The sequence below is a fragment of the Haplochromis burtoni genome, unplaced genomic scaffold (genome assembly GCF_018398535.1).
Source record: "Haplochromis burtoni strain Fernald_Lab_line unplaced genomic scaffold, NCSU_Asbu1 Contig_221, whole genome shotgun sequence".
In the NCBI taxonomy this organism is placed as follows: domain Eukaryota; kingdom Metazoa; phylum Chordata; class Actinopteri; order Cichliformes; family Cichlidae; genus Haplochromis; species Haplochromis burtoni.
The window spans coordinates 229,374-257,264 of record NW_024582582.1 but is presented as its reverse complement, the minus strand read 5'-3'; the positions used below and the strand labels follow the sequence as shown (position 1 = coordinate 257,264).

The 27,891-nt window shown below is 39.4% G+C and overlaps 3 protein-coding genes across 8 annotated transcripts; all 3 read left to right on the top strand.

Annotated features, from left to right (window-relative positions):
* The first annotated feature begins 293 nt into the window (after positions 1-293).
* LOC102299425 lies at positions 294-3,026 on the top strand. The gene is made up of 4 exons (XM_005938582.2): positions 294-549; positions 807-891; positions 1,244-1,311; positions 1,386-3,026. Exons 1-4 carry the CDS (start codon positions 437-439, stop codon positions 2,704-2,706), a joined length of 1,587 nt encoding a protein of 528 aa, XP_005938644.1. The 5' UTR covers positions 294-436; the 3' UTR covers positions 2,707-3,026.
* Positions 3,027-4,962: 1,936 nt separating this feature from the next.
* Positions 4,963-8,146, top strand: pdrg1 (p53 and DNA-damage regulated 1). 2 transcript variants are annotated; one of them, XM_005938581.3, is made up of 5 exons: positions 4,965-5,170; positions 5,668-5,743; positions 5,900-5,974; positions 6,067-6,147; positions 7,543-8,146. In XM_005938581.3, the coding sequence occupies exons 1-5, from the start codon at positions 5,087-5,089 to the stop codon at positions 7,623-7,625; spliced, it is 399 nt and encodes a 132-aa protein (XP_005938643.1). In that variant the 5' UTR covers positions 4,965-5,086; the 3' UTR covers positions 7,626-8,146. The 2 variants fall into 2 exon arrangements, with proteins under 2 accessions (XP_042082573.1, XP_005938643.1); XM_042226639.1 differs by lacking the exon at positions 5,900-5,974 and having other exon boundaries at positions 4,963-5,170.
* Positions 8,147-16,873: 8,727 nt separating this feature from the next.
* LOC102307055 lies at positions 16,874-24,337 on the top strand. Of its 5 annotated transcripts, none has more exons than XM_042226644.1 (10): positions 16,874-17,211; positions 18,683-18,779; positions 18,893-19,051; positions 19,319-19,520; positions 19,631-19,767; positions 19,845-19,935; positions 20,081-20,413; positions 20,517-20,688; positions 20,906-21,033; positions 21,443-24,337. In XM_042226644.1, exons 5-10 carry the CDS (start codon positions 19,727-19,729, stop codon positions 21,761-21,763), a joined length of 1,086 nt encoding a protein of 361 aa, XP_042082578.1. In that variant the 5' UTR covers positions 16,874-17,211; positions 18,683-18,779; positions 18,893-19,051; positions 19,319-19,520; positions 19,631-19,726; the 3' UTR covers positions 21,764-24,337. The 5 variants fall into 5 exon arrangements, with proteins under 5 accessions (XP_042082578.1, XP_042082574.1, XP_042082576.1 ...); XM_042226640.1 differs by having other exon boundaries at positions 19,842-19,935; XM_042226642.1 differs by having other exon boundaries at positions 18,893-19,520; positions 19,842-19,935.
* The last annotated feature ends 3,554 nt before the right edge of the window (positions 24,338-27,891 follow it).

Here is a 27,891-nt window from a genome sequence, read left to right as displayed (position 1 = left end):
ATTTATTGATGTGTATTATTTATTGTTTAGCCCTCTGGTGTGTGCATTGGGTCCTCTCTCTTGTGAATCATTGAACTGATTGTCCTCAGTATAAACCAAAGGTGTCAAATTCATTCCAGGTAATGTAGAGCACATTTCATGTTGAGTGGGTCGGACTGGTAAAGCTGTCCATCAGCTCGCTACATTTAGTTTATTTTAAATACACGGAGGCATTTAAGCTGCCGGTACATGTATGAACCACTCAGCACATTAACCGTGCGTGCTCCGTCTGTGAGCCCCACTGCCCTCTGCTGGGCGGCAGGTGAATCGCACACAGGGATCCATACCTAAACACAGTGTTTGGTTCATTTCAGCCCACTACTCATTATGATCACAGCACCGTGTTTCGCGTGAACAGCTCACTCGCCCATTTCATTGGTGCCCGCTGGAAGCTGGGATGGGCACCATTCTGCAGGAGCAAGTGGCACAGCGGTGTGCCGAGAGGGTTTCCAGCAGGGAGAGGAAATGGAAGAAGGATCTGTGGAGCATCGCCGGGCCTAATGTGGGCAGGTACCGCCAGATATGCTTATTATTGGGGTTACACGGTGGTAACGGATGAAGACATGGCTGCTGTTTGTTGCCGTGTCCTCGGCGGCGCCACAGACGCTGGATGTCGGTGGTGTGTGACTGCACTTTGATGTGTAAATGCTCACTGTGTACGTGTGTGAACAAAGAAGAGCGCCATGTCTGCCCTGTGCTGCTGTTTCTACATTTCATGTGTTTCATCGGTCACATTTAACTCGGAAGATTTGTTTGTTTCTCTCAAGTAACATAATGGGAAGGCGGCAGTCTCAGAGGAAGCCCACACCGCCGCAGCACGCGTTCCCAAGTCAGGAAAATAACAGCGAGAAAGTGAGTGAACGGGCTCGGATCACTGTATCACACACAAGATCAGTCAAATTAGCTGGTGTTCCAGTTCTGTTTTAAATGATGGTACATTAAATAGTGACTGCTTTCATACAAGATACAGAGCTGCTGTTAAAGTAACACCTACACGTTTGCAGTGAGCGTTGTTTACATCTCGCTATTTTTTCCTTTATTCCACATAATGACACATTTCTGTGGCACAATAGTGCACTATTTATATCAGGCAAAATGTCAACAAGTCTCAATTTATTACCATGGTAATGTTATTACCATGGTAATACCATTACCATGGCCATGTTTAAGTGATAAGTTGAACATAATGTGTCTGTAATTGCAGAGGCTGCAACAAAGAAGAAAGCACAAGTCTAACAACTTCTCAGCTAAACGCAATACTTCTCAACACAGGTGAGGTTTGTGCAAAGTTTGTGTTGTTCGCTGCTGTCTCAGTGCTCAGATAATAGCTTTGCTTTGCCTTTCAGCACTCACAGATCCTCAGAGTCAAAGGCTCTTCCAGTGTCCCCCACAGAGGGCAGGATGGAGCCAAAGGTGCTGCCGGTCACTAAGCGCTCCAGCCACAGACAGCACAAGCATGCGGGGAGCAGAGAGGGCAAACACACAGCAGCCGTCTCCTACCACTGCATGTGTGGTTGCAGCACTGAGCAGCTGGAAAGACACTTGCCAGAACTGGAGGTCAGACGCCTGAGTCGCCATGGAGAAGATGACAGCGACACCGACTTGTCTGAGTCAGAGAGACTTCCTGTGTCAGCCTGCAGTCGCGTTCCTCCTCGGCTTGAGCTCAGGCCAGAGGTCATCGAGGCCGAGGACTGCTCCTCTCGCAGCCACAGATCCAATTTGCAGGGCCATGGAGGTTTTGACTTCCCAGACTTCCTCCCTCCACCTTTTAATTCTTGGAGCCTGAGTCAGCTGGCTGTTTTCTACAACATGGAAGGCCGAGGTACCCCCCGGCCCAGGCCTGTGGGCCCTTTGGAAAGGTATCTGGAGAAGCTGCTGCAGCTGGAGTGGCGTCAGATCCAGACCGTCCAGGAGGAGAGCGGGAAGTCGGCAGTATCAGAAGTGATATCCAGCTGTCACAGGTCCCCTGCTGCCGCCACATCACGTCTCAGCTCTCCCAAGTGCATCCTCCAGTGTCAGCGTGCCTTCCCCCTCACTTTCCTCTCCTCCCTGGCTAGTCACTCCGCCCTCCTCTCCGGCTGCGCCTGCACTCTCTGCCGGATCCGCTGCTCCCGCTGTAGTGCGCCATGCTGTTGCTCGACTTACAGCCACAACCGCCAGTCCAGGCCGAGTGCTCCGCTAGAGCCCAAAATACTCCCGAAAAGGAGCTACAGCGAGAGCCGGGTGCACTCCTCAGACAGGGGCTCACAAGCCCAAAGGTTCAGCAGCCCTGTGCGGACCAACAGCCACCTGAGGAGAATGCAGGCATCAGGAAACATCCGCAACCCTGTCCAAGGTGCCGCCACCAGCCTTCAACACACTGCCAGCGACTGTAATGAGGTTGCCTGGAAGGGGGATGTGTGGGACTACAGGATGGGCGGGTTTCGGAGGAGGAGCGGCTCAGAGCAGAGGAGAGGTGGAGGAGACAGGAAACAGAACGGATGGGAGAAAAAACGGAGCGGCTCTGAGTGTAGAAAAGGAGGAGCTGAGAGGAGGAGAGCGGCTAACCTCAAAGAACAGGAAATAAAACCTGACGCTGTCACTGCAATAATAGACAATTTACCAGGATCCAAATATTCTCCTATACAGAGGCCAAGCAGGCCCAAACAGGTGGAGTTTGTCACATAACAGCAGGTGTAGTGATGAATGTGTAATCTGAATGTTACATACTGTCATCACCTTAAAGTTTTATTATGAATGTACAGTCAGCAATACTGTTCATTTGTTAATGTGATATTATTTCTCTGTGCTGTGGGGGATGTTTACACAGATATGGAAGAGAGCCGCTGGATGTCCAAGTTTGATAAGTTTGTGCTTTATTTAAAAGAACCCAGATAGCATCGTGTACTGTATGTGATCATATGATATGATTTTCAGCAATTCAGGTTTATTAGTCTTTTGAATGAAGCAGCAAACATCACCAAAAGTTATTAAAGAATACCAAACAGTCTTGTGAAGATGGTGTATGATGCTGAGCGGGGAGAAAAGGTGAATACTGGACTCGCAGGCTTACTTGTAGGTGGTGAGCGTGGGGTACAAGAGGTGTGTGATCGAGTGATGGTCCAACCTTATGTTTCCAGGAAACTGAGGGTGAGGGCAGGCAGGAGGGTGAGAGCGGAGAAAGGTTTAGTTTCCAAGAGGAAGGTAGCGATGTAGTGAGAATTGAGCCGCAGGTCACTTAAGCAGTGTTGTGGTGGAGAAACTGAAAACAGTTAAATCAAGGTTAGTACAGAACAGACATAAAGTTACAAAGCAGCGAGGCTGGGTTACCTCCATGAGGTAGCTGATAAAATCGCAGAGAGTTCATGTACCTCGCTGACTGGATGGCAGGTGAGCAGAACAGGTAAGGGACCAAGGCTCCGCCCACAAAACACCAGCCACTCAGTCAGATCATGACAGGGATTTCTTCTAATCTGGATCAGACTAAAGGATAAACTGATTAGATTGAATTACGCCTATGAAAGAAAGTGACACAAATGTCTGTTCAGATCATTAAACATCAAATGAAAAAACACAAGTCTGGCCATAACGTGGGAACAGAAGCAGATATTTTGAAGATGAGTCACTTTTGGTGCAACACGGAATCGGTACAGAAAAGATGGAGCTAACTTCCTCTGGATGTGAAAGGCTTACAGTTGTATGGATGTTAAACGTTATTACCTTGCACAAAAGGTAATGTGCACAAATCATTTTTGTTCTTAGCATCAATTTGAATCAATCTAAATCAACATGCTTGGCTTGCTGCTGCAGTCTGCATACTTCTACATTTCCCCATATGAGGAAACACATGTACCTCAAGGTGAAGTGGAGAAAACAGTAAGAGCCTGCAACACTAAAAAGGATGAGAGCAGAGGAAAGTCTGACTGATGAAGGAGATATTTGTGCCTGATGAGGAAGGCACATTTCCAAAGCGTTCCCTAAGATGTGATGATGGTTAAAAATAAAGTGAGCTGAAATACTTAAAAAACTTAGACTTAAAAACAACTTTTTCCACCGAGACAGTCGCTGTGGATTAAGAAAAAAAAAGGAAGAAAGGTCAGTCTCGCTAGTTTCGTTGGTCTTGAGGTTGAAAAAACTTATCTCAGGTCTCTCAAACTTTGTTTCATGAGTGGTTACTTAGAACTGAACTGGATAGGACTCATGGCAAACTCTTCACAACTTTCAAGTGAGTAAGAGTTAAGAATGACACTGGCTGACATATGACCTGGCAATAAATATGGAAGAGAGCCTGGAATGACTGGAAGCAACCAGCTGTCAGCCTCAAAGTGATGCGAGATGAGCGAATCAATTCCAGTGTGCACACGGCTTGAATCAAGCCAAAGACTATGTCTGTCTGTTACGCACAGTCTGAGGTGACCACATATTAAATCTCCTCAAAGTTATTAATACAGATACGAGCTCTTTGTCCCTCTGTTTGAAATGCAGTGAATCCCCTCTCCCTCTATAGTCTGTGTTTATGGACAGGGAGATTTTTGTGTTTCGTACAGTTCAAGTTATTCTGCAGCAGAGTAACAATGGTAATAGTGGTTTATAGTTCTGCCGTATCCTGTGAGGCAACTTATCTACTTACTGAGAGAAAAAAATACAAATGCAAAGCCCACAGTCTACAGGGGTGGCTCCAAAACTGACCAACAGACAGAGAAATGTACTCAAAAGTGTTTCTAAATTTCGTGTTTATTGCTGTTTATTGGTCCCCCTGCAGCTTTAGAGAGTATACGCGTGAGATGATTTTACCAAGCAGGTAAAGAAGTGCAAAGAGGCGAAATCATCATCAAATCATTTCTCGCATTGCACAAGTACAGTTACTGAAATCAACTCTTCCACATAACATTTCTACACATGAGATGTGCTGCAGAACGAGCCACGTCTTCCAACTGAAACGTAGAAATGAACGTTCTCGTGAAACGGCTGGAAATGACAGAAACATTTGCGGCCAGTTTCCGAGCGGTCCTTGTAGTGTTCAGCTGTTGTTTCACACCGGACATATTTTGGAAGCGGCACTGCAACCATGGACGAGGTGTCCCAGCGTGTTTTGGAGTATTTGACAGAAGTCGAAGAGGCAGCTGAAGATGTTCTCACCACTAAACAGCAGGTAAGTAAATACTGAGCTGAGGACGTTCACACGGGAGGATCGTTATGTACGTTATAGAGGTATGCTAGCGTAGCCAGTGACGTTAACTGCTAAGCTAGCTAGCTAAGTTGTCAGCTCATGGATGAGAGAAAAACACATTTTTTGTAATATATATATATATATATATATATATGTGTGTGTGTGTGTGTGTGTGAAAGAGAGAGAGAGAGAGACTTTAATAATATAAAATACTATATAATATAAAAATGTGTGGACATTTTTCACAGATACAGCTTTTTAGTCAAATTATGAAGCTGCTATTTACAATGAAAGATTTTGTATTCTTTGTATTTTGTATTTGTATTATATTTTGAATTCCATATCAAAGCAAAATAGAAGTACATTCACTGGTGCTCTCATTGTTTTATCCAACTCTGTGTGTGTGTGTGTGTGTGTGTGTGTGTGTGTGTTACATACTGTAATATATTGCTAACTAATGCCGTCTGTTGTTCTTCTAGATTGTGGACCTGGACACAAAGAGAAACAGGAACAGGGAGGCACTCAATGCCCTGAAACATGATGTGGCAGATTCAGGTGAGCAGCCTCTCCCAGCAGCTGTGCCACTAAAAGAGTCAAACAAGAGAAGCTGTTAAAAACACAAAACCTCACAGTGATAGGAAAGCCAGGTGTAAAGTTTATTCTATGTGTGTTTATGCAGTGAATGACATAAAACACTGCTCACATTTGCAGAGAAAGTCAAGGTTTGCTTGGGAAGCATGTTTATCAAATTCCCCAAATCCAAGACAAGAGAAATGATTCAGAAAGGTAAAACATTTCTAAGTCATTGATTCTTACATGTGCAATTTTATTAAGAACACATCACCCTAAACTCTTTTGATCTTTGTTGTGGTGTGTAGACCAGGAGCAGCTGGACAAAGAGATAAATGATCTTCGCAAAGGGCTGAAAGCAAAAGTGAATCGTCTCAATGAGATGCAAGGTAAGCTATGCTCTTACTATAATACATAATACTTATTAACAGTTAAACTGTTTAGCTGCAAAATGTTCATCCAGTTATTTCTTTTTAGTACCACTTCGATTTCCAGCCTTTTGTTGCCCTACCTGATTTTTTTAAGATGTGTTGCTGCCATCAATTTCAAAATGAGCTAATATCTTTCATGAAACAGTAAAATGTCTCAGTCTAAACATTTGACTCTGACACTCTGACCAGATGTTTCTATTTTTAATAATATTCCACACACAAAGGAAAGCAGTATTAGTTTGTTTAATTTGCACCTTGAAGGACATCCTGGTAACCCCTCCCCCAATAAACCCCCCAAACTCACGAGTATTATTAGTTAAATGTGAAGAATATATGAAGAAAATCACTTTCATTCTGGTTGTATAGAAAAATAGAGGCCTCAGAAGCTCTTACTAGTCAGTACCCAGGAGGAAACAATCCAGAAAGTCTATTTGAAAGATAGATTTGATCACAAACTGCGATTGGGAAAGAACCAAACATTGCACACGATAAAGTTCAATCGATAAATTAGATTTATGAGGGTCCCTGGATCACAGCCTCATAAAATGCCAAACGGTTTTGGAAGGTGTGCAGTATGTTTGGGATCCTTCACAACCCCTAACAATCAAACCAGATCTGAACACAGAGACACTGTGCTGCATTTAATCCTTACATACTGGTCATATTTTCATACCTAATCTGGTCTGGTCCAGAATATCTTCATAATCAGCGTCTACACCAAATTTTGAACTACAGATTGTTTTTGGAAGTATAAATAGCTACTAATGTGTTTTAGGAAAATCCATCAACAGAATGACATTTAGGTTTTTCACTGCTGTCAAACATCTAAATGGCTCAGATTTGGGTTAAAGTCATAGGTTTGAAGCAGCCATAAGTCAGTGTAGTAAATAGCAGGATGTGTGGAAAGTCTGAATATATAATGACATTTTTAAGTGTTTTATGTGGAGTCTGCTGTCTGTAAAAAAATAATTCCATGACATCTGGAATATTCCTGCAGCCCCCATAGCAAAAATGTCTTGTCTGGTCTCCAGTAACTTATTTGTACAGGAAGTGCAGTGTTATCTGATGGAGGTTTCATTGCTTTACATCATTAAACTCGCAGAATTTCTCCCAGTGGTTCTGTTGTTGGAAGCAGGAGAGGAAACTGAGTCCAATCTGCCTTCAGTCAGATACCTTTAGATTAGGAGGAATAAGCATAATGACTCAGTCATTATTCCTGTTGGAAGTCCTTCATATTATTATTGGGAAAAGTCCTCAGTCACAGTGATCTCTATTGTTCTGTTCCTACGACTACATTTATTTTAAGTCAGTCTTATATGATCTCTTAACCTTTTTTGTGTCTTACTGTTGCAGGAAAACCTGAGCTGAGAGGCTACAGTCTTTCTCCTCTGTCCACTGATGAAATCAGAGCTATTAACAGCCTTTTAAAGAGATGACTGGAATTCAACAAATCACTGCATCTGGGGACAAATGCCACATGCTGACATGTTGACTGCAGCACTCAGTTGTTCAGATGGGAGCACAATGTGCCAGAGCTTCAAGCCAAACCATCATCGACATGAGAACTGATCGCATTTTAAATCTGGGAGTAGCTAATGTGGAAACCAATACAACTCCCATTCTGTCTAATGGCTAGCAAGAGCTAACCTCACTGATTGAAAAGAGAATTTCAGTTGTATTGAAGTTTTTATCTGTGACCTCGGTTAACACTTTCCAGATGAATTTATGGTTTCAGTTTTTAGTTTTAACCTTTTTCTTTTCAACTATAACATGATTTGTTTTGTAAATTGAGTGAAGAGAACAGTTTACCCTTTATTGTTTGATCGCTCAGTTCGAGGAGCCGCAACAAGCATTTGAGAACTAGTAGTTGATGTCACCACAGACAACTTTTATATACAGTATTTGGCTGTGATGTATATAATCCATCCTTCGAGCTAATAAAAGCTGTTAACATACACCCAGGCTTTGTGTTATTCCCCTTATTGCATAAATAATTCAGTATCAGCTTAAGAATTCACTTGCTATCATGGACAATGAAATTATTTCATCTGGGTCTTCCCAAGTCCACTTCACTATAACACTTAATGTCTAAACACAAGCAGAAAGCACCAGATCTGAAATCTTAGCTCAGGTCTCGGCTCCTGAAGAGGCCGTGGATCCATGTCTGTCTTGTTAAAATCTCCTTATTCACACTGGACTTATGAAGATCTCTTTCTTATGCATTTTCAGGGTAGTTTAGTTTGAATGATTGTGGTCAAAGTCAACAGCTTAATGGAATAACAAATTCAGAGTAATAGGCTCATGTTGACACATCGAGAAGCATTCAGCAGTTTCTTTTTTGGGGGGTAATAGTTCATAATACAGCCTGGGACAAAAGGGCATTTGAAATTACAGTGTAATTATATCTACCCTAAAATACTAGGCACATTAAAATAAGGGGGTAACAAGTCAGGGTTTTTTTTTAAAGGAAATACAGAAATTACTATAAATTTGAGTACTGTATCCGGTCTTTAAATGATGACGTGATGAACCCTGCTTCTGGGCCATAACGACTCTGCTTTTGTTAAGGTTGTCACTGTCGGCCTCTCTCGGTTTTTTTTTTTTTACCGCTAACCATTTTAAAGCTCAGTTTTTAAAACCTTATAATGTAACTACAGCCCAGCCCGTGCAGCAGTACATTAATGACTAACCTCGTACTGTGGATGGATTATCTCAGTTGTTCTCCTGACTGAAGTTTGGTCCGTTTACAGCATCCTGCCATGTGATTGCATTTGTCCCTGACCAAGGGAGCCCTCACCTTAACTTTTATCAAGTGGAAAAAAGTTAGTGTTCATCCTTCAGCTTCACTGTGTTTATGTTATGCTAACATATGCTAATATAGTTATGCCGCTAGTGATCACGTAGCACATCATTATATAGCAGCTAGCCCAACTTCAGTAACCCTACAAACGTCACTGCTGTTTAGTTTTCTGTCTTCTTTTATGTTGGAAGTGATAGCAGAGCTGTACGTTTAATTTTTTAAGAAATCTCTCAGTCAGAACATGGTGTTTTATCATTAGATGGAAACTAGCGAGCTAACTTCCTGTTAACTTCTAACTCTGTTAAATTTCATAAATTCTGTTTTCATGGATGCCTGGATGCTAAACGCAATTGTTACACCTGGTAAAGCAGCAACGCTGATCATGATGCTGCAGTGATCGTGTGACTTTAGGACCTGAAGCTGAGTTTGGGCCCAGGCACAGCTAATGATGTCGGACTTAAAGACCGGATAGGTGATTTTAAGTAGTGAACATTTTACATCTTACATCTGATAGGGATTTAAGATATTTTTTCCATTTCATTCTATAATACTTTACTTATTTTTCTATGAATAAATAAAATACCATGGAATTCCATGTAATTACAGGGTAATTACACCCTTTATCTGTATTGTACAATTTTAACTCGTAACTGCTGGTGCTTTTTGATGGTGCACCTCGAGGTGGTGCTGTGGACTGCAGTAGCTGAAAAACAAATTGTCTAGAAATTTATAATGAAGTATTTTTTTTGGTAAGAACTGTTTATTAGCCTTAGCCATCTTTGCCTTCTGAAAATGTCTAAAAGCCTTACAGAGCAACACACATAAATGGAGAAATGAGCAAATACATCCATGATGTCAATAAATCTGTAGTTGGTTAACAGCAAAACAGGAAGTTTAAACTGTGATGGATGTTTACAGCTTACAGTTTGGATTGTAGTGTTTATTTGGAAAAGAAACTTTGTGCCTGCACACTGCATCCTGGGTCACTCGGGCTATAATTAAAGATCGTACAGTATGACTCATCTGAAGAGAGTTTAGATGTATTGAAAAAACACACATATACACAGCAGCTGTACAAACCTGCAGACCAGCCAAAACATATCCAGACAGATATACAAATACATTTATTAAAAGAATAATAATCAAGAGAAGGAGATGTTAATGCTTGTGTGAAGGCTTTAGAGACAGACAGTGAATATGGGCTCTGTCACTGCTTCTGATTAATTTTTTCCCAATAAGTAAAACCTGAGAGTTTGACACACTTCTCCTATAAACAGCAGCAGCAGCACCATCAATCGTAGCTGCATGTCACAGTGAGAGCTGCTGTTTACTGGAGAAGAGCATCAGTGCAGTGAGAGTTGGGCTCACTGCATGTTTGTGTATGGAGGCCGAGGCCTGCACACAATAAAAATCACAATACATAATAATTCTGAATATGTGTGACACACAGTGATTAAATAGTAAACTTGAGTATGTACTTTCAAACTTGTATCCTTTTTTTCTTTAAATGGTTGAAGCATAAGCTTAATTTAGTAACAGAACAGTCACTAAACATCAAACCTTAAAAGAACTATATTTATGTTGTGGGGAAAAATCAATCGAAATAAATTCTTAATAGGAATTAAAATGATCAACATAAAAAATGCTGTTCAGAAGTTTAGTATTTTTAACTGGGAATGGGTCAGATCACCTGAGCATGGTCGCAGCAAAGATGTATTTCACAAGCAAAGATGCAGCATCCACCAAAATATATCCACTTTTGTCTTCAGTTGTGTTGTGAAGAGTCAAATGTCAAATACACTTAAGTAACGCCATTCCCCCCAGAAGAAGCCAGTCCATGAATCGAGGGGTTGCAGTAAGGTCAGAACAAAGGCAACTGATGTAGTGATGCCAGGACTTTTTATCCAGAGTGAGCAACAAAGGAAAGACTGAAAGAGACATTATGAGTAGTTCAGATAACATGTCATGCCTTCCCTTCATTATAGAAGTGGGGACTATGAAGATACGTTAAAATAAAATACATGTTTGCATTAGACAGTTATCTTATGTCCTTTCTCTGTGGTGTTGATCAAAGTTATGTAGACTACTAAAATAAAATCAGTTCTTGAAGTTGAGGTCAGAAGGTGGCACTGCAGAGTCAGAGCCTGCACCCACTGCCTCGATCCATCGCCTTCATACAAGTAATAACACGCCCTGTAATTACTGATTCACAACACAATGCTATTCAGAGTTTTCGTTTGGCAATTCTGTAACATTTATAATCATGGGTGGAAACTACAATGAGGATATTGTGTTCAAAAACAAAAATGTTATGTGTATCTAATGTAAGTTAAATCATTCACATTCAAGAGCCTTTCTTTGGTTTTTGATACACTGATAGTGTTTTCTTATTTTCCATGAGCATACCCTGACTGGCTGTTGGACCTCTTCGTGAAAGCCCTTTAACTTCAAACACACCTGCCACTCCAAAAGGACAGGTGACAGCGCTCAGACAAAAATAAATAAATAAATGTCATCACTTCACTGATGGAATACGAATAAAAGAAGCCAAAACAGGAAAGGCTATGAAAATATAGTCTCTACTGCCTGCTTTTGGGAAATGGGAGGTGCAGATTAAGCCGAAACACACCAAAGTGCTCAGTGATGTTACTTTTAGTACACGCAGCCTAGTAAAGCGTGGTCACTCAGTCATGTGTGTTCACACAGCACAAACACAAGAACACGGAGATGCCTTTATGTGTGCAGCACTCATTCTTTAGTGGGCACTGATTCTGTTTTCCTTCTGTATTTTGGTGGAAAGTTATTGTGCTCTTAAATCTTTCTTAGTATCCCGTCTTAGAATAAATGTATGCGCACACAGGTCTGAAGTTTTTCTACAGCTGCTGGGTTTTCATGTGTTTTCTATTATCTTAGTTTTCTTCAGGTGAGACATAATTTACATCCTTAGATGGAATCTGAATGAAAAACACCCACCGTGCCGACCTGAGGCAGAGGGAACAAAATGAATAACAGCATTGTGGTTTAAGTCCGTTGTCTGACATGCTGCTGAGTACGGGGAGGACACGAATAACTCGAGGGAAGAAGAGGGAGGGACAACAGCGGCCACGTGTGTGAGGAGGCAGAGGTGGTGGTTTCGGTTCACTCTCTTCTCTGACTTTGGTTGCGTGCCACCGCACTCAGGCCTGAATCCAGCTCTGAGTGATGAGTTTATGAGTCAAAGGATGGGAACCTGCTGATTGTCTCAAATGTGAGACAATTATACCAAACGAGACACGCGATGGAATCGAGAAATGAAAGTGACACACTGGCATTCTGAGCCGATGATTGATTATACAACCACGCTGTTTGCCTCCACCAGACTACAAGAAGAAAATTAATCACACCCGAGAGGAATGAAAATAAATCCATAAACTATGTGTAAATTATAGTGGCTTTGACAGTTCGGTGTGGAGCTGTATCAAAGGCCAACCCTATGGCTCTAATTGTGCCTTAGCTACACTGACATATTAATCACCGTTTGCAGGTTAGCTGCCCTCATGTGCTCCAGAAAGCAGCAATGTTGCTGCAACATTTGGATTAACACATTCAACACCCGTCACTCTCTGAGAGAGGACTTTAATTTATCTGCTATTGAATTCAAAATGTGAAACTGAACTACCCACGTGGAAATGCTACGAGTTTTCCTCGGCATGTTAATTGTGCGTGTGTGAGGCTACGGTTCCTTCCTGCTGCGAGCCTGAATTGGTTAATAGCTTTCTGGAGAAAGATCTCATTTTGCTGTCATTCCCACATCATCCTAACCTCCAGCGCTGCAGTGATGATTTACTGAAGGCTGTCCTTAAGTATAGAATATGTCCCGTCAGAGAGGTGAATGTGCAGGCAAATCTGGAGGATATGAGTCAAATGTTATGTGTGCGGTAGAGATGCTTATTTTGACAGACTTGGCTCAGAGAGGTGTTGTTGACTTGGCAGAAGAGACTTCGTTGCTCAGCTGTTGCTCACAGAAGCGTCTATGCTGTATATTACAGCATAACATTTTTCACAACGGCGATGAAAGCTCATCTTACAAAAGCACCGGCGAATAGATCAAAGGAAGTCAAAGCTTCACACACCTCATGCAGCATTTAGACAAAATGCTTAAAAGTGAGGGGAAAACCCCGCAGGTTTAGCCCTGAACATAACCTCAGACTCATTCGTATGTTGCATCAGTGCTTTGAGTCCTCCGCTAAAGCAGAAAAGTGCTTTTTAAGAAACCAGTCCGCGTACCATTTACCACACACCACAATTCCTACCTGTCAGAGCAACAGTGAGAAATTATTATATTGTTGTGGTAGTTCAAGTTTAGTTATATGCTATATATTATTACTAGCATACAGGGTTGGCATTTAAAGCTAATTATATCTAAAAAGCTTGTCTTTGAAGCGCCACTCTTATCAGAGTGCAGTAGTGTTGGCTTTCTTCACATTCTCTTGTAACACCTGCTGTTTATTAGCTCCCCTCTTTATTCCTTTAGCATTTTTCTCTTCCAGGCAACCTTATGACCCTCTGAGCTGTTTTCAGTAACACGTCTCATGCCAAGATAAATTAAAGTGATGAAAGATCTGCAAAACACTTCCTGCCGAAACAAGTTGGAAAGCTGGTGATGCCTGCCCTGTCTGTGGATTATTCTAAAGTTATCTACATTACAGTCACAACACAGTATTTTGCAACATGTAAATTATTTGTGACATACTGACATCATTCAGATCCTGTGTCACTAATAAAAGTCATTTGTATAAGTTACAAATCTATTTTCAGTCTGTCGATTGGTTTATTTGTTGCCACATATTTGTCTCATTATTGTGCATCATCGTTGTCTTTTGTGTGTGGCTGTTATCTCAAGGTTTATATTGTACTTAACTCATTTGTTCCATGTTTTGCCTCACTGTTAGTTGCTTCAACAATGAAACTTTAACCTGACAAAATATTCAAACTAACCATAATACCATAATAATACCATAACCATCATATCCTATTTTTCTTCTGCATTCCCTCCCAGCAGTGTTAAGATCTGAGTCTATGACATCATTGTGGCCTGTGTGATATAACTGTGGTTAATGCTGGCAGACAGTAATATTTTAAATTTCTCCTCCTGAGACACAGTAAGACTTGTCGTATCCTGAATTGGGATAAGAAAGAAGAATCAGGACCGGTTTCCTTTTCCTGTTTTCTGCCTGTGGAAGCTGTTTTGAAATGTTTTCACTTTTATGTTAAACTCCGCCCACCTCTGCTGCATTGGAATCCTACTTATTTGCGCTTACTTACCTGGCAGACCTCTTACACATGCACTCCTCAAACATCTCTCCGATCAACTGACCAGTCACTCCTTGCTGTCCCCATGTCGAGACTGAAGCACCTGGGGGTGTGAGCTTTCGCTGTTGTGGCCCCCAAATTATGGAATAAGTTGTCCCTCCATATTAGGCTGGCCCCAACACTTGAAAACTTCAAGTCACTTTTAAAAACACATCCTTTTCCCAAGGCGTTTTATGAGTAGTACCCGAGTCAGCTTGTAGTCAGTTTTAGTCAGTTTTTGGTTGCTCTTAATCTTCTGTGCTTTTATTTATTGTCTGTTTTATTCATGTTTTAATATTTACTGATTCATTTTTATCTTTTTTTTTTCATTTATTTTATTGTTATTTGACTTTCTTTGTTTAATGTATGGTTTTTAACTTTTGCCACTGATTTTTACTGGAAAGCACTTTGGTCAACCATGTTGTTTTTAAAGTGCTCTATAAATAAAGTTGGATTGGATTAGATAACAACCTAAATTAGTGAAATTAAACTTGGACACCTCTTTGTACTTCTACCTTTTTGTACTTGTATTTTCTCCTGCATTGCAAGGACCGGTATTTGCACTGAACATTGGTACTGGACCTCAAGATGCAGAACTGCAGTGGCACAGAAACCTGAGCTGAACAGAGATGTCAATCATAAGCACTTGGAGAAGTAGGAACATACTGTATCTGTCCAAGCATTACGTCCTCAGTGCTGCAAAGCAACACAATTGATGATGAAAAGATAATGCCCTGGAGATGCAATGTAATGTAGGGTAATGTAAGGTCTGTGCATGAATTGAGTTAAAGCCCTTAGTGACAGTATTTTTAAACAAATGTGGTTTCAGTTTTGGGGCAGGCATCAAGCCCTAGGCAATTTGGAACTAGGTATCGCTGTTTTTTGTGTGAGTGTTGTGCCTTATGCTATAGAGACAAAAATATGATATTCATGTGGTAAGGAAAGAAAAGATGAAATAGGTCATCTTTTGTGTAATGTATAACAAGGGACAAAAGAAAACTCTCCAAGACACCTCACAAATTCCAGACATAAAGACTAGTATATCTAAATTCGAATGCAGGCAAATACAACAGACCATTAGCATCTTAACATTCAACAGGTCACTAGCAACCAATCTAGGGTTTGAATTGAGCTAAATAAACAAATATTCTAAAACTAGAAGATCTTCCATTTCAAAATAAGTGTGATACAGTTTTTCTATTAAAATAAAAACAAAAGCAATGACCCCCAACCAAAGCTCCAAACCTCTGCCCCATATTTAAATCTGCTATGTAAATCTCTGCAAAGCTGTTAAATAAACTCCAGCTGCAAAAATTTCACTCAGGCTCTAATCAAAGCTGTCTCCTGTAGTAGTTTTAAAGGGTTTCATTAATACATACAGCTGCAGTGGACACCTACAGTATTATTATTAAATAGAGAAACTAAAATACAAGGACAAAATGAGCTGGTGACCACGGCACTGGATGAATTAAGCTTTTAAACTTGATGTTGCCAGGAAACTATGCAAATGTTTTATTGTCCAGGATTATAAATGTTCATATAATTCTTCTCAGCCTCTAGTCTCTTGTGGGAAACTCTGCTTAGAAAGTTTCCAGTTAATGTAGAGACCAGTGTTGGTCAAGTTACTTGAAAAAAGTAATCAGTAACTAATTACTGATTACTTCCCCAAAAAAGTAATCCCGTTACTTTACTGATTACTTATTTTCAAAAGTAATTAATTACTTAGTTACTTAGTTACTTTTTAAAAACACGATTTACAACCTGAAAGGTGATAAAGCGATAGATCTTTCAGCCCAATTCTACTTTTTCTACATAATCCATCATACAAAATGTAATCAAATGGAAAAGTCTCTTTTTAAAACTTGTTTTATTAGTTTTAATCTTTTAACTTTATGCATCAAGCAAAAATTTAATTATATGCAACATTCTCTGACTTGAATAAATTAGTTTAACATTTAAACCTATTTTCTCACATTCCAGCACATAAAATAAAATATTTTTGTGTTTACACTCACTCTTTCAAATAGATGCAAGTAAAACACAGCAGAAAATAAATAAAGTCAAAGACTCAGCGGTCCTGTTGCTCTATTTTCACCTGTAAAGCAGGAGTGCGGGTAGGCGGAGGTTTACCCTGGTGCAGGTGTGCCGCGGTCAGTGGAAGAATCCGCGAGTTTCTCTGTGAGTTTCCCATTACTCGTAGCTACTCGGTGCTTGTTGGAAGTTTAGGGGTTTTTTCGCTGTAAAAAGAAGTTTTCTTCCCACGCACAGCGGACACTAATGTTTTTGTCACTTTTTATGGAATCAAACTCAAAGTAAGGTCAGTACTTCCACGCTTTAAACGCTGCACGCTCATACTCTCTCCGCACATCGATATTGATCCATTGTTGATCTGCACACAGCTGTTGTCACGTAACGCGCACTCGCTTACGTCACTGTCGTGAGACATTCTCGCAAAAAATCACGGTTTTAGTAACGCAGTAACGCAGCGTTCCTACAGGAAAGTAACGGTAATCTAATTACCGTTTTTGCAATAGTAATCCCTTACAGCAAATTCAAAAGTGTTAAATATATTGGTGTTAGTAGACCTTGTGCAAAAGCAGAGTTAATTTTACTCTAAGTAGAGTCACTTTCTTTTAATGTAACTCTGAGGTGTAAAACATTAGTAGTTAAAATCGAGTGTTAAAAATGAGTGTTTCTATATTAAATCTGGAGGTGTCGAAATGGAAACGTTAACTCTTGACCTCTTAACTCTGAACTCCTAAAGGGGCTATGACACTAATAGAGTAAATTCATAGACTCCGCCCCCAGCATCACAGGTTCCGAATGAAGCTGAAGGGAAGCCATTTCAGAACATTTAGCTCTCCATTTTTCCGAGTTGTTTGCCACGCCTGGTAAGTCATTTTTTCTGAGATTCTTGTAATTATTATTACTACCTTTTAATTCTGTGGCTTTTTTGAGTCGAGACAAAGCTGTGTGAAAAGCATTAGCACGTTGCTCGGTGATAGCATAAAAATCTGTTTTAGCTAGCTGAAATGTATTGTTGGCGGGCAAAAGACTTGCATATGAGTGTTCAGTCATTTTTTTGCTAACTCAAATACACTTAAAACAATGTTTAGGTTGGCATAAAATTATGTTGGCACTTAAAGCCTGGAAACTATCTCCCACATAAACTGATATAGTAAACGGCAGTAGCAGATGTGCTGACTGGGTTCTATGTTAACATTTAGATCTTTTCAGAGTTTTGTGCACTCACTTTAGGTAAAAATTAAAAAGATCAAGGCTTATAATTTATTACGGAATTAACTATTGTCTGTGTTCTTCAGTTGTTATAGAGAGCATCATTTTAACAAATGTGTTGTGGGTAGGGCTGCCACAAACGATTATTTTGATAGTCGACTAGTCACCGATTATTTTTGCAATTAGTCCACTAATCAGATCATGCATCAATTGGATGTAAAACAGACAGCTTATTGCACCAGCAGCATCTGCTCTTATATAACTATTATTAGATTACAGCTTTAAGTGTTTAAGGTATGTGTTAACTAAAAATAAAGACAAGATGGTAGTTTATTAAATGTTAATTAAATGTGCAGAGTGTTTCGGTGGAGTTTAATAAAGTCAGCCGATTTACTCAGGACAAATAAAATACTGAAAAAAGCCAAACAATAACATTTTGAAGTTATCGAAGTGACTTATATGTCATGTTTAACCTGAGTAGCGAAAGACGGCGGTGGGTTTGAAAACGATTTGCCGGGAGTCCGGTGTTCTCACGGCTCTGGTGAGCCTTGCCCCCAGCTAGCTAGTGGGTAACAGACGTCTCCAAAAACGTCGGAGCGCTTTTGAAAATATGTGGTGTCCTGATAAACTGAGCAGATATTTGAGGTTTACACAGCTACATTCTCGCCTGAAAATAAGTAGACGTTTATTTTGTGACCCAGAAAGAATATTAACAGTAACATTAAAACTAACTAGCTGCCGCCATCGTTGGAAACTGAGCATGGCCGCGCTATGAATTCTGGGACACAGCTTCTTCTTCTTCTTCTTCGGGGTTTAACGGCAGCTGGCATCCTTGTACATGCAGTGCTGCCATCTTCTGTTTCAGTCCGTTATTACACTCTTAAATCCTACTACTTATTCCTGTCTTTTGGGATTTTACAAAGCGACTTTGATAGTCGACGTAATCGTGACTATAATATTGACTTGAAAGATGGACAAATTGTTTAGTATCTAGAATTGTCTTTTGGGAAAATGCTTTGCTTAACACAAGTTATGGATCATGATTCTTCTTTTTTCAATTGATTACCAGGTTATTTGTCCAATTAATTACTGTACAATTAATTTTTTTATTGAATCTCCACACAGGATATGCTTGCAAAGGTGGAATATGGGGGAGTGCAGAAGTATGTCAAAGTTCCAGAAAGTGATGAATGCTTTCATTTCCACCAGTTTCTTAAAGATGGTTTGTACTCATGTGCAATTTTAAATGAGTATAAAATTATCACCTATAAGTGATCAACAGTAAGACTTGGTGGTTTTAATAGTATAGTGACATTTCGGATTTCTTTGTTTTAGTTATGGACAAGTTCAGCTTGCAGCCTCAATTCTTCACAGAAGGTGTACTCATCCTCACTGATACCTCTGACACTGAAGTTGACGCAGACATTTTTGATGAGCTGGTAAAGTCTGGAGTTCGAGCTTTCAAAGTTGGATATAGAATGCAGACAGCAACAGGTACAGTAGATCCATAATAATTTAGAGGAGTACATTTCTTCATGATCTTCAAAGTTTACATGAATATTAGCCAGATTTAACAACCTTTCAGATTCCAATTTTCTTCTTTGAAAAACTGTAAAATGCTTTTACATGTTGAGAGCATATTACATGCTGTTATCAGATATAATTTATGTGGTTGAACATTATTGCAGTTGTTGTGACTTCTCATATGCATTTTGCACATTTTTTTCAGTGCCTTTTATGTGCCTTTTTTTTCCCTTTAAGACATTGAGATCAGTGTGGTTGACGATGAATCAGAGTCATCGGTACAGCCAATCCCTCTTGCCCTCCTGACATCACCAGTTTCATTGTCAGACCATCCATCGTCCCCAGCTTCTACCAGTTCATCAGATTCAACTATGATCCTCAAAGTACAAAGAACAGGAAGAAGGGCCTACAAGAGCTTGATCGCGATGAAGCGAAGCAGGTCAAAAGCAAAGCCTAAAGCAATTTCCAGTGCTTAACAGCATTTTACAAACACTAACTTTTTTGTATAATTTGCTTTAGTTTAATCAGTATGACTTTTTTTTTAAACAGAAGGTGTGTAGTGTCCTGAGCTCAAACCCAAAGGGTGAAGAAATTTTCAATGAATACGACAAAACTAAAACACTGTCAGATCCAACTCGTCGACAAATGGTCAACATACTGGTTGCAGATATGATAGAATCACACGGGTAAGTATTCTTTGATGATCATAAAAACAATTGTCGAGTGAGCAGAAGAGCAATACACTTTTTGTTTTTGAAAGGAGGATTCCACCCATAAGTGTTCGGACTAACTATACACTGGGGATTGCAACACTTTTTCCATATCTCCAAGATCCTTACTCAAAAAATGGCTATGTAAGTGTTATCTCTGAAACGCAACATCTCTGTAATTTATACATGTTGTTAAAGTGGTACCAAATATGCATTCCTTTGTTGCATTTTTTTGTTGTGTATGTTTTTTGTTTGTTTTTGTGTGTGATTAATGTGTATGCATGAGCAGGAACATTACTATGATCCGGAGGCTAATACTGGCTATCTTGCTTGGAGACTCAAGACTGTCCAACGCAATACCTATGATGGTGCTAGTGGGTGTCCCAGGCCAAACTTCCAGCACAGTTCAACAACCCGAAGAGAATCTTTGTTTGTTAGTGGACAGCTTTTTGGTGAGGAGTGCAGAGAGGCTCTGTCTGTTATTAGACACTCAACAGATAGGTCTGTGGTTAAAGAGAAGATGAAAGCTACTTTTGAATATAGACAGAAGCTGGTACATGACCCAGATGCAACATCATCAATCTTGGCTGTCTTCCCTCGTTTCCTTGATACACCGGGGTTGGTGAGTATATTTTTAGACATTTCTTGATCTGAAACTGAAGATAACATTTTGCCAAGAACACTTAAGTAACCAGTATTTGGTTCCTGTTTTGTCTTATTAATAGATTGATCAGGATTTTGCAATGATGCTTGGAGATGAGGCCTCTGGAAGATTTCTTACAAAGTGGTCTTCGTATTTCAAGCAAAAAATCATCGCAGAATGCCAAAGTCTTCCATCAAGTCCTTGTGTTGAGGAGTTACGAGCATCTTTTGATACGGAGGCTTCAAATGACTGGGGTAAATTTGGACAGTGCTTCAGTATATAAAATACTTACATTTCCATTTGTCTGTCCTAAAACAGTTAACTGAGCGTAAATAGACTAGTAAATTAGTAATTTATGCATCCTTGTGGCTGTAAGCATTTCCAGAAATCTCATCATTTAACTGCTTATTTTCCAACTGTTTTCTAGTTCATGTTTAACCTTTTGTCTCAAATGTGCTTTTTGTCTTTAAGGCTGGGATAGTGACATGGCAGCTCTTCTGTTGTTGCTGCATCTCCTGCCCCCAACATCAAAAGGCCACAAAAAAACAGCAAGAATTAGCTCTGCACAGGCAGCCAATCATCTTGTGAGATTCATCAAGGTATGCTCTATTACTCTACTCTAATTTTTTGTAAAAACTGTTTGTAATTAATGATTTTTGGTCCATGGTAAGCCACAAGATAAAAACAGAAAAGATGCAGTAAATTAATTATCTTTTGTGTATTTGGTATGAAATCATGCTGTATCTATAGATATCAGAAGAGATAAAATCTGGTATGGCTTTCCTTTCCAAAAGAAGTTAATCCACAGATTTGGGTTCAGCACACACTCATTGCCCCTGCAAACAGAAGAATGTGAACTTCAAAAATAAAGCATTACTCTGTTTTATTCTACTTGGATCCATTTGTGTTAAGACGGGTTACTTGCTTGGGCCCACAGACTTTATATGCAAGCCAAACAGTTGAAAAGAAAATTTTACTCATGATTGAAATGTGCTATTCAAATTCCAGGAAGGAGTCAGCCTCACTACTTTCCTGGAGAAAGCTAACACCAGGCAGCCCTTCCTTCTCTGCATTGGTGAACAAAAGAAGAACATTCAGAGGTTCTTCATCGTTGTAGACCAGAAAGCTATCCCATGTGATGCTCCAACTTCAGTGGCTGCTTTTGATGGGCTTTTCAAAGCACACTTTGTCTTCAGCCTCTCATATGATGAAGCTCTTTCCAGTTTCTACACCTTCATTCAAACCACAATCTACAACATTGATGTTGGAAACACAAAAGAAAGCCCTCGAGTCAAGGAACTGAGAGCACGTCTGCTGCGAGACCGTTAAATGCCCGCAAGGTCCACACGCTTTTAGGAGGATTTAAAAAAAAAAAAATGTTTGACAATGTTCAAATGCTTTGTTTGTAAAATGCACCACAAAAATTGTTCAGCTCTTTGTCAACATTTAAAGTTTCATCATGGTTTATATCCAAACAAAAATCTGCGTTTAAAATGTGGAGAGCAGGGATGTCTTTCATCTTTTTGTACTTACAATGGCTTTAGAAAACATCTTCATAATGTACATAGTCATTATCACGATAAACATGTAGGGATGGAACAGGAAGTTGCCCAACAAACACATTCTCTAGGAGACTCTTTTAGTGATCAACCATCTACTTCTGCATCTGTATCACAGGTTCCCACTGTTATTTCACAGGACTCGCTTGTTGGAATGTGTGGATCTATTGTCGCTCACTTACAAGCTTCTGGTCTTACTGAGAGTGCTGTTCAAACAATAATTAGTTCTGTTGAGGAAGTTGTCAGTGATGTTCAGAGTCAAGCAAGAGAAGTAGTACTCCAAACATTTTCCCCTGATAGTAAGGAATCAGACATTTACACAAGAGTTGAGCACAATTTAAACCAATTAGATAACCCCTTTTCAAAATTTAACACTGAGAAAAAAAGACAGAAATATTACGATGAAAAATGGGAAATAGTTGAGCCTAAAGAATTTGTACTTGGTGTAAGATTGGATACACGTAGACATAGAACTACAGGGGTTTATAGCGAAACACCTGTCAGAGACAAATACATGTATGTGCCCATTTTAGGTACGATACATTCAATTTTCAAGAATAAAGACATTAGAGAATGCTTCTTGCATGAGAAACAAACACAAGCTGGGTTATACAAAGACATTAATGATGGATTATATTTCCAAAACCATCCTCTGTTTTCACAACAGAAATATGCTCTACAGATTTTACTGTATTACGATGATTTTGAAACTGCTAACCCATTAGGTTCGAAGAAAGGGATCCACAAACTGGGCTGTATTTATTTCACTATAAAAAAACCTCCCACCAAAGGTTAACTCTGTGCTGATGAATGTACATCTAGCTGCTCTTTTCTACACAGAAGACTTAAAGAAATATGGTTTTGAAGAAATACTAAAGCCTTTGATTGATGACTTGAAAATTTTAGAAACTAAAGGAATCCTGCTTCCCTTTACTGAAGAGCCAGTGTTTGGTTCTGTTGTTCAAGTTACAGGAGACAATCTTGCTTTAAATGGCTTACTAGGTTTTGTTGAATCATTTGGTGCAACAAACTGGTGTAGGTTTTGTTTAGTAAACAAGGAAGGAATTCGGTCTGTGTTTAATGAAGACAGTTCGGACATTGTTCTGCGCTCCAGAGAACTTCATATTGAACACTGTAATGCATTAAGTGAAGACCCTGCTCTCACTTCCATTTATGGAGTTAAAAGATCTTGTGTGCTCAATTCATTGGAATAGTTTCACAGCACTGACAATTATGCAGTTGATATAATGCACGATTTATTGGAAGGAGTTGTGCAGTATGAGCTCAAACTTTTTTTCAATACATGATCAAAAATGGCTACATCTCCATTAGCACATTACTTGACAGGATACAGACGTTTAATTATGGTTTTGTAGAGCGTAAAAATAAACCAAGTGGGTTAAAAATAGACGATAACAGCAAACACTTAGGTTTAAATGCCATTCAGTCATTATGTATCCTACGCAATACTCCACTAATTTTTGGAGACATAGTTGAGCGGGACAATAGTCACTGGAATTTTGTTCTCCTGTTGTTGCAAATTGTTGATATTGTGTTGTCCCCAGTCCTTACTGATGGCATGATATGTTACTTGAAACATCTGATCTGTGATCACCATAACATGTTTAAAAACTTGTTCCCTGGTAGAAAATTAATTCCTAAACACCACCTAATGATTCACTATCCAAGGTGTATTAAGAAAATTGGCCCTCTTATCCACATATGGTGTATGCGTTTCGAAGCAAAACACAATTTTTTTTTAAAAGGGCTGTCAAAAATTTTAAAAACCTTACAAAATCTCTAGTAAAGCAACATCAGCGTCAATTGGCCTTTTACTATGAAAACTATTGTTTTAAAAGATTTCAGTTCGGTCCTTTAAAATTAAAAAGAGTTGATAGCATGGAAGGTGGACATTTGTTGTGCGAGTCATTAAATGTAGATTCATGTGTAAATGTTTCAACTACAAATTGGGTTAGAAATTATGGCACTGAATACCAGGTTGGTTTGTTTTTATGCACTGGAATGTCCAGTGATCTACCAGTGTTTAAGAAAATTTGCTATATCATAATACATGAACAACATGCATTCATAATAGGCTGTACTGTCAACACCTTGTACTTTGATGAACACTTTCATGCATACTGCATTGAAGAAAAAAGTAATGAGCATGTTGTTATTTCAATTGACCAGCTCAACTATGTTAGACCCTTTGACAAGCAATATTCAAATGAAAATGAGAAGATATACATTATTCCATATTGTTACATGTTTTAAAAAATGTTTTGAAAATGTGGTGCATATAAAAATAAATCTTTTTCAGAAGAACATTGGCTCTTTTTAATATTTTTTTCCCCAAGGAATTTCTAAAAGATCAGAACAGTAAAATTTACACTTTTTAGAATTAAATAGACGATAACTCTTTTGTAGTCAAAATAAAATACTCTGTAAGAGTTAATATATAAACTCTTAACACCTAGTTAGTGTTAATGACTCCAGGCAGATTTGATATTTAACACTAAATCAGAGTTAATGTAGCAACTCTCCAAAAAGAGTTAAATTAACACTCTCTGGTGTGGACCCATATAGACACTTTAATAGTGTTGAAATCAAATCTGACGGTGTTAATTTGGACATGCTGGATTTGCTGTGTTACTTTACTCGTTACTTGAAAAAAGTAATCAGATTACAGTAACGCGTGTTACTGCCCATCTCTGGTAGAGACACATCAGTCATGGCTCTTCTGCTCATCTTCAGCCAACATAACTGCATGTGGTTATTTTCAGTTGTGACACCAGTTCTGAGTGGTTGGCAGTATGCTAGTGCAGTTTCTCCATAAGATATAAGCTGGAAACATTTCCAGTTTTGTGGATAACATATGTCCAGCTGGTATTTTTCAATAATCTGATGTATATCGGACACAGAAACAACAGCCTATCGTGATCTGGGAAGGATCTCAAAACTGGATTATAGATGGCAGGCAGTTGGTGTCGTAAGCCACAGCCTCTGCTCAAAGATCAATAAGGGGTCCATGACCCTTTTGGGGACACTCCCATAGGACTTTAAATCTGGGACTCTCCACCAATTGATATTGGTCTAAGAGCAATTGAAGAAGCTTCTCAGATGAGAGGTGAAACGTCTTCAAGGAAACTTCCAGACACCTTTTTTTCCAGCTCCTTGAACTACAATGACCTGGATGACTGAGAACCTTCAGACATATAACAGTGGAGGAATAACCTCCTTCAGAAAGACATGGGGCTATCTCTTTAACCCCTTAGCAGTCCTATTAGTCCCCTAAACCATCCAATGTCCCGTGGGCGGTACGTCCGACTGCTAACAGTTTAACAATATGGGGCATATCATATGGAGTAAATATACATTTTCATTCCTACATGGATAATACATGACTACAATAACCCTTGATATTATGGATTTCATATGTAGCTGATGGACCCTAAACAAGATAGTATCTCCTTTCTGACTAAAAAGCCTCCTCTGAGACATATTTTGTCCAGCTGAGACAACTAAAAACAATTCCACTCATATGAGATTCTGCAGGTCATGTATGTTTTTACCTCCCTAATGTATGGGCTTGAGATTGTTGGCCCATCATTTTTCTTATAAACTGTTATCTAATGAAATGATCTAACATACACTGTCCTGCAGTCAGTTGTTAACAACTGTTAAGTGAAAAAAACCAACGCAGAGGAAGTTACGTTCTTAAATTATTGGACTTATGTTAATATCAACCCCATGACTAGTCTGTACGATGGACTATAATGTGCATGTAGCTATTTGAAGGTAGGATGTTGGAGCCAGTGAGATGCTGCTAATAGTTGTTCGAGGTCTTTATTGTTGTCCTCTGGACTCATATCATATGCTATGAGTTTCAAAAAGGGACGTGCAGTTGTGAATCTACAACAAAGTGGATCTAAGCAGATCTTTGGTTTTGTGGAAAAATCTCATTTGTGAGCTAGTTTCCAAGTTTTAAATATTAAGGATAAATAAAAACATTTCTGTCACAATCAACTTAAAACAGCTCGAATAGAGTTTCAGGAAGGTGCCAAATCATACGTATGTGTATGCACTGAAAGCACTTTCCATGGATTCAGAGTGCCCCTTCTCTCACATGCCTACTTATTCTTCTCTGTGTGCCTTCTGAAACATTTTCTTTTTCACACACATGGTGTAGGTGCTTAGTGTGACTAGTGTGCTTCACCCTTAACATTAACATTTAGCATTCCTTCAATATGATGTGTAAGTGGGAGGATGTGTGTGTGCACATCTATTTCCCACTATGCATTGACTTTTGAGTACTGCCCTGTGGCTCACCTTTCCAAGTGGAAAGATGCTCTGCAGACCTTAAATAAAAGGGCACATAAATATTTCGGCATCTAGTGCACAGAAATCACATTCCACAAATTTTGCCCAAGAGAGTTGGGCTTTCTGCCTCATAAATGATAGCATTCGGCAGATTAACGAGTCCCTTTAGTGCTGTAATTTGTCTAAACATCGAGACACAGAGGTCAGGTCTGGTCTTGAAACACTGCTTCAAACATATCTTTTAAAGCAATCACTATGCTACTGCGTCCGGTTCGTATCTTTCATTACTCAGAGATTGTAGGTCACAGAACAGTGTCACCGGACTCCATCAATTAAGGAACTTGTGGAATGCTTAGAAATCCCACTGAGCTTTGAGAAGTTCAATTAAGAAGTCACAAAATGACAACGACAAATGAGCAACAGGCCTGGTTGTTTACTTTTGCTTAAAATCAAAGCTTGGTCAGTTGTAATCAAACCTATTTGGATAGGTGTAACAAATATTATGTTTTGGGTTTAAAAAAAATTTAAGACTATTCAAAGTCTTATCTACCAGCTCACCAGTCACCCGTCAAGGGTTATGGTTGTACTTGTATGGTTCTACTAAATAGACAATTTCTACTGATCCTAAAAACCATTAACTTGCAACTGAACCTTAGAATTAAGCCTAGATGGGTTACCAATAACCTGGTGGATATTAAAATCTTCATACTAAAGTATACTGACAATTTGTCCCAGTATAACCAGAATGAAACCAGCCTCAAGGTCATCATCTTACAAGCTGGCGCACAACTGTGCAAGCAAAAAAATTAAAAACACAAGGAGGAAGAATTTGACAGACTTTGGTTTTAGTCTTTCTTACATTAGAAACTGTTTCAACTGATGCCAGCTGCACGTTTTGTGCCACTCTAATTCAGCCCAGAAACGCTGACTCGATGCGTTGCAGGAACTAGTTGTGAATCTCCGGGCAGAACAAAAGCTGCGTGGTAAAATAGGTCATGAAATTTAACCAGGATTTCTTTCACACCATGCTAATCAGCGTAGCACTGAAACATCAGTGAGGCTGACCTGCTCAGTTAGACTTTGCTTTGAAAAATGCAGTTAAACAGCCAGATAATAACCAGAACAAATTGGAGAGAAATAGACAGAGCAGTGTGAGTTCGATCAAATTCACTTTCCAAGCAGTCTTTCTCTCTCTAAGGAGCTGTCAGGGAAGAAAAGAGGAGCTGGTTATTTCCTCAAAGCAAAGTGATCCAATATTTTTTGTTGTTCAAAGTTGATTGAGTCCAGCTGCGACTCACAGGATCCAGCTACACTGAAATCTGCTGACAGCTTGACAGCTAACCAAAGCAATAAACACAAACGTTATGGTGGATTATCAATTGAAAATAATCGGACAAAAAGCTGAAATCTTGTATTGATCTCAGCTGACCCTTTCACTGTTATTATATTTGTTAATTGAATGTTATGTTATGAAGAGATTGACAGTAGGGTTTTAGCTGTGAAATATCTAACACTATCGATTTTAGATTTAATACATTAAAACTGCAGGCAACCTAATATTAAGTAATGCAATAAAAA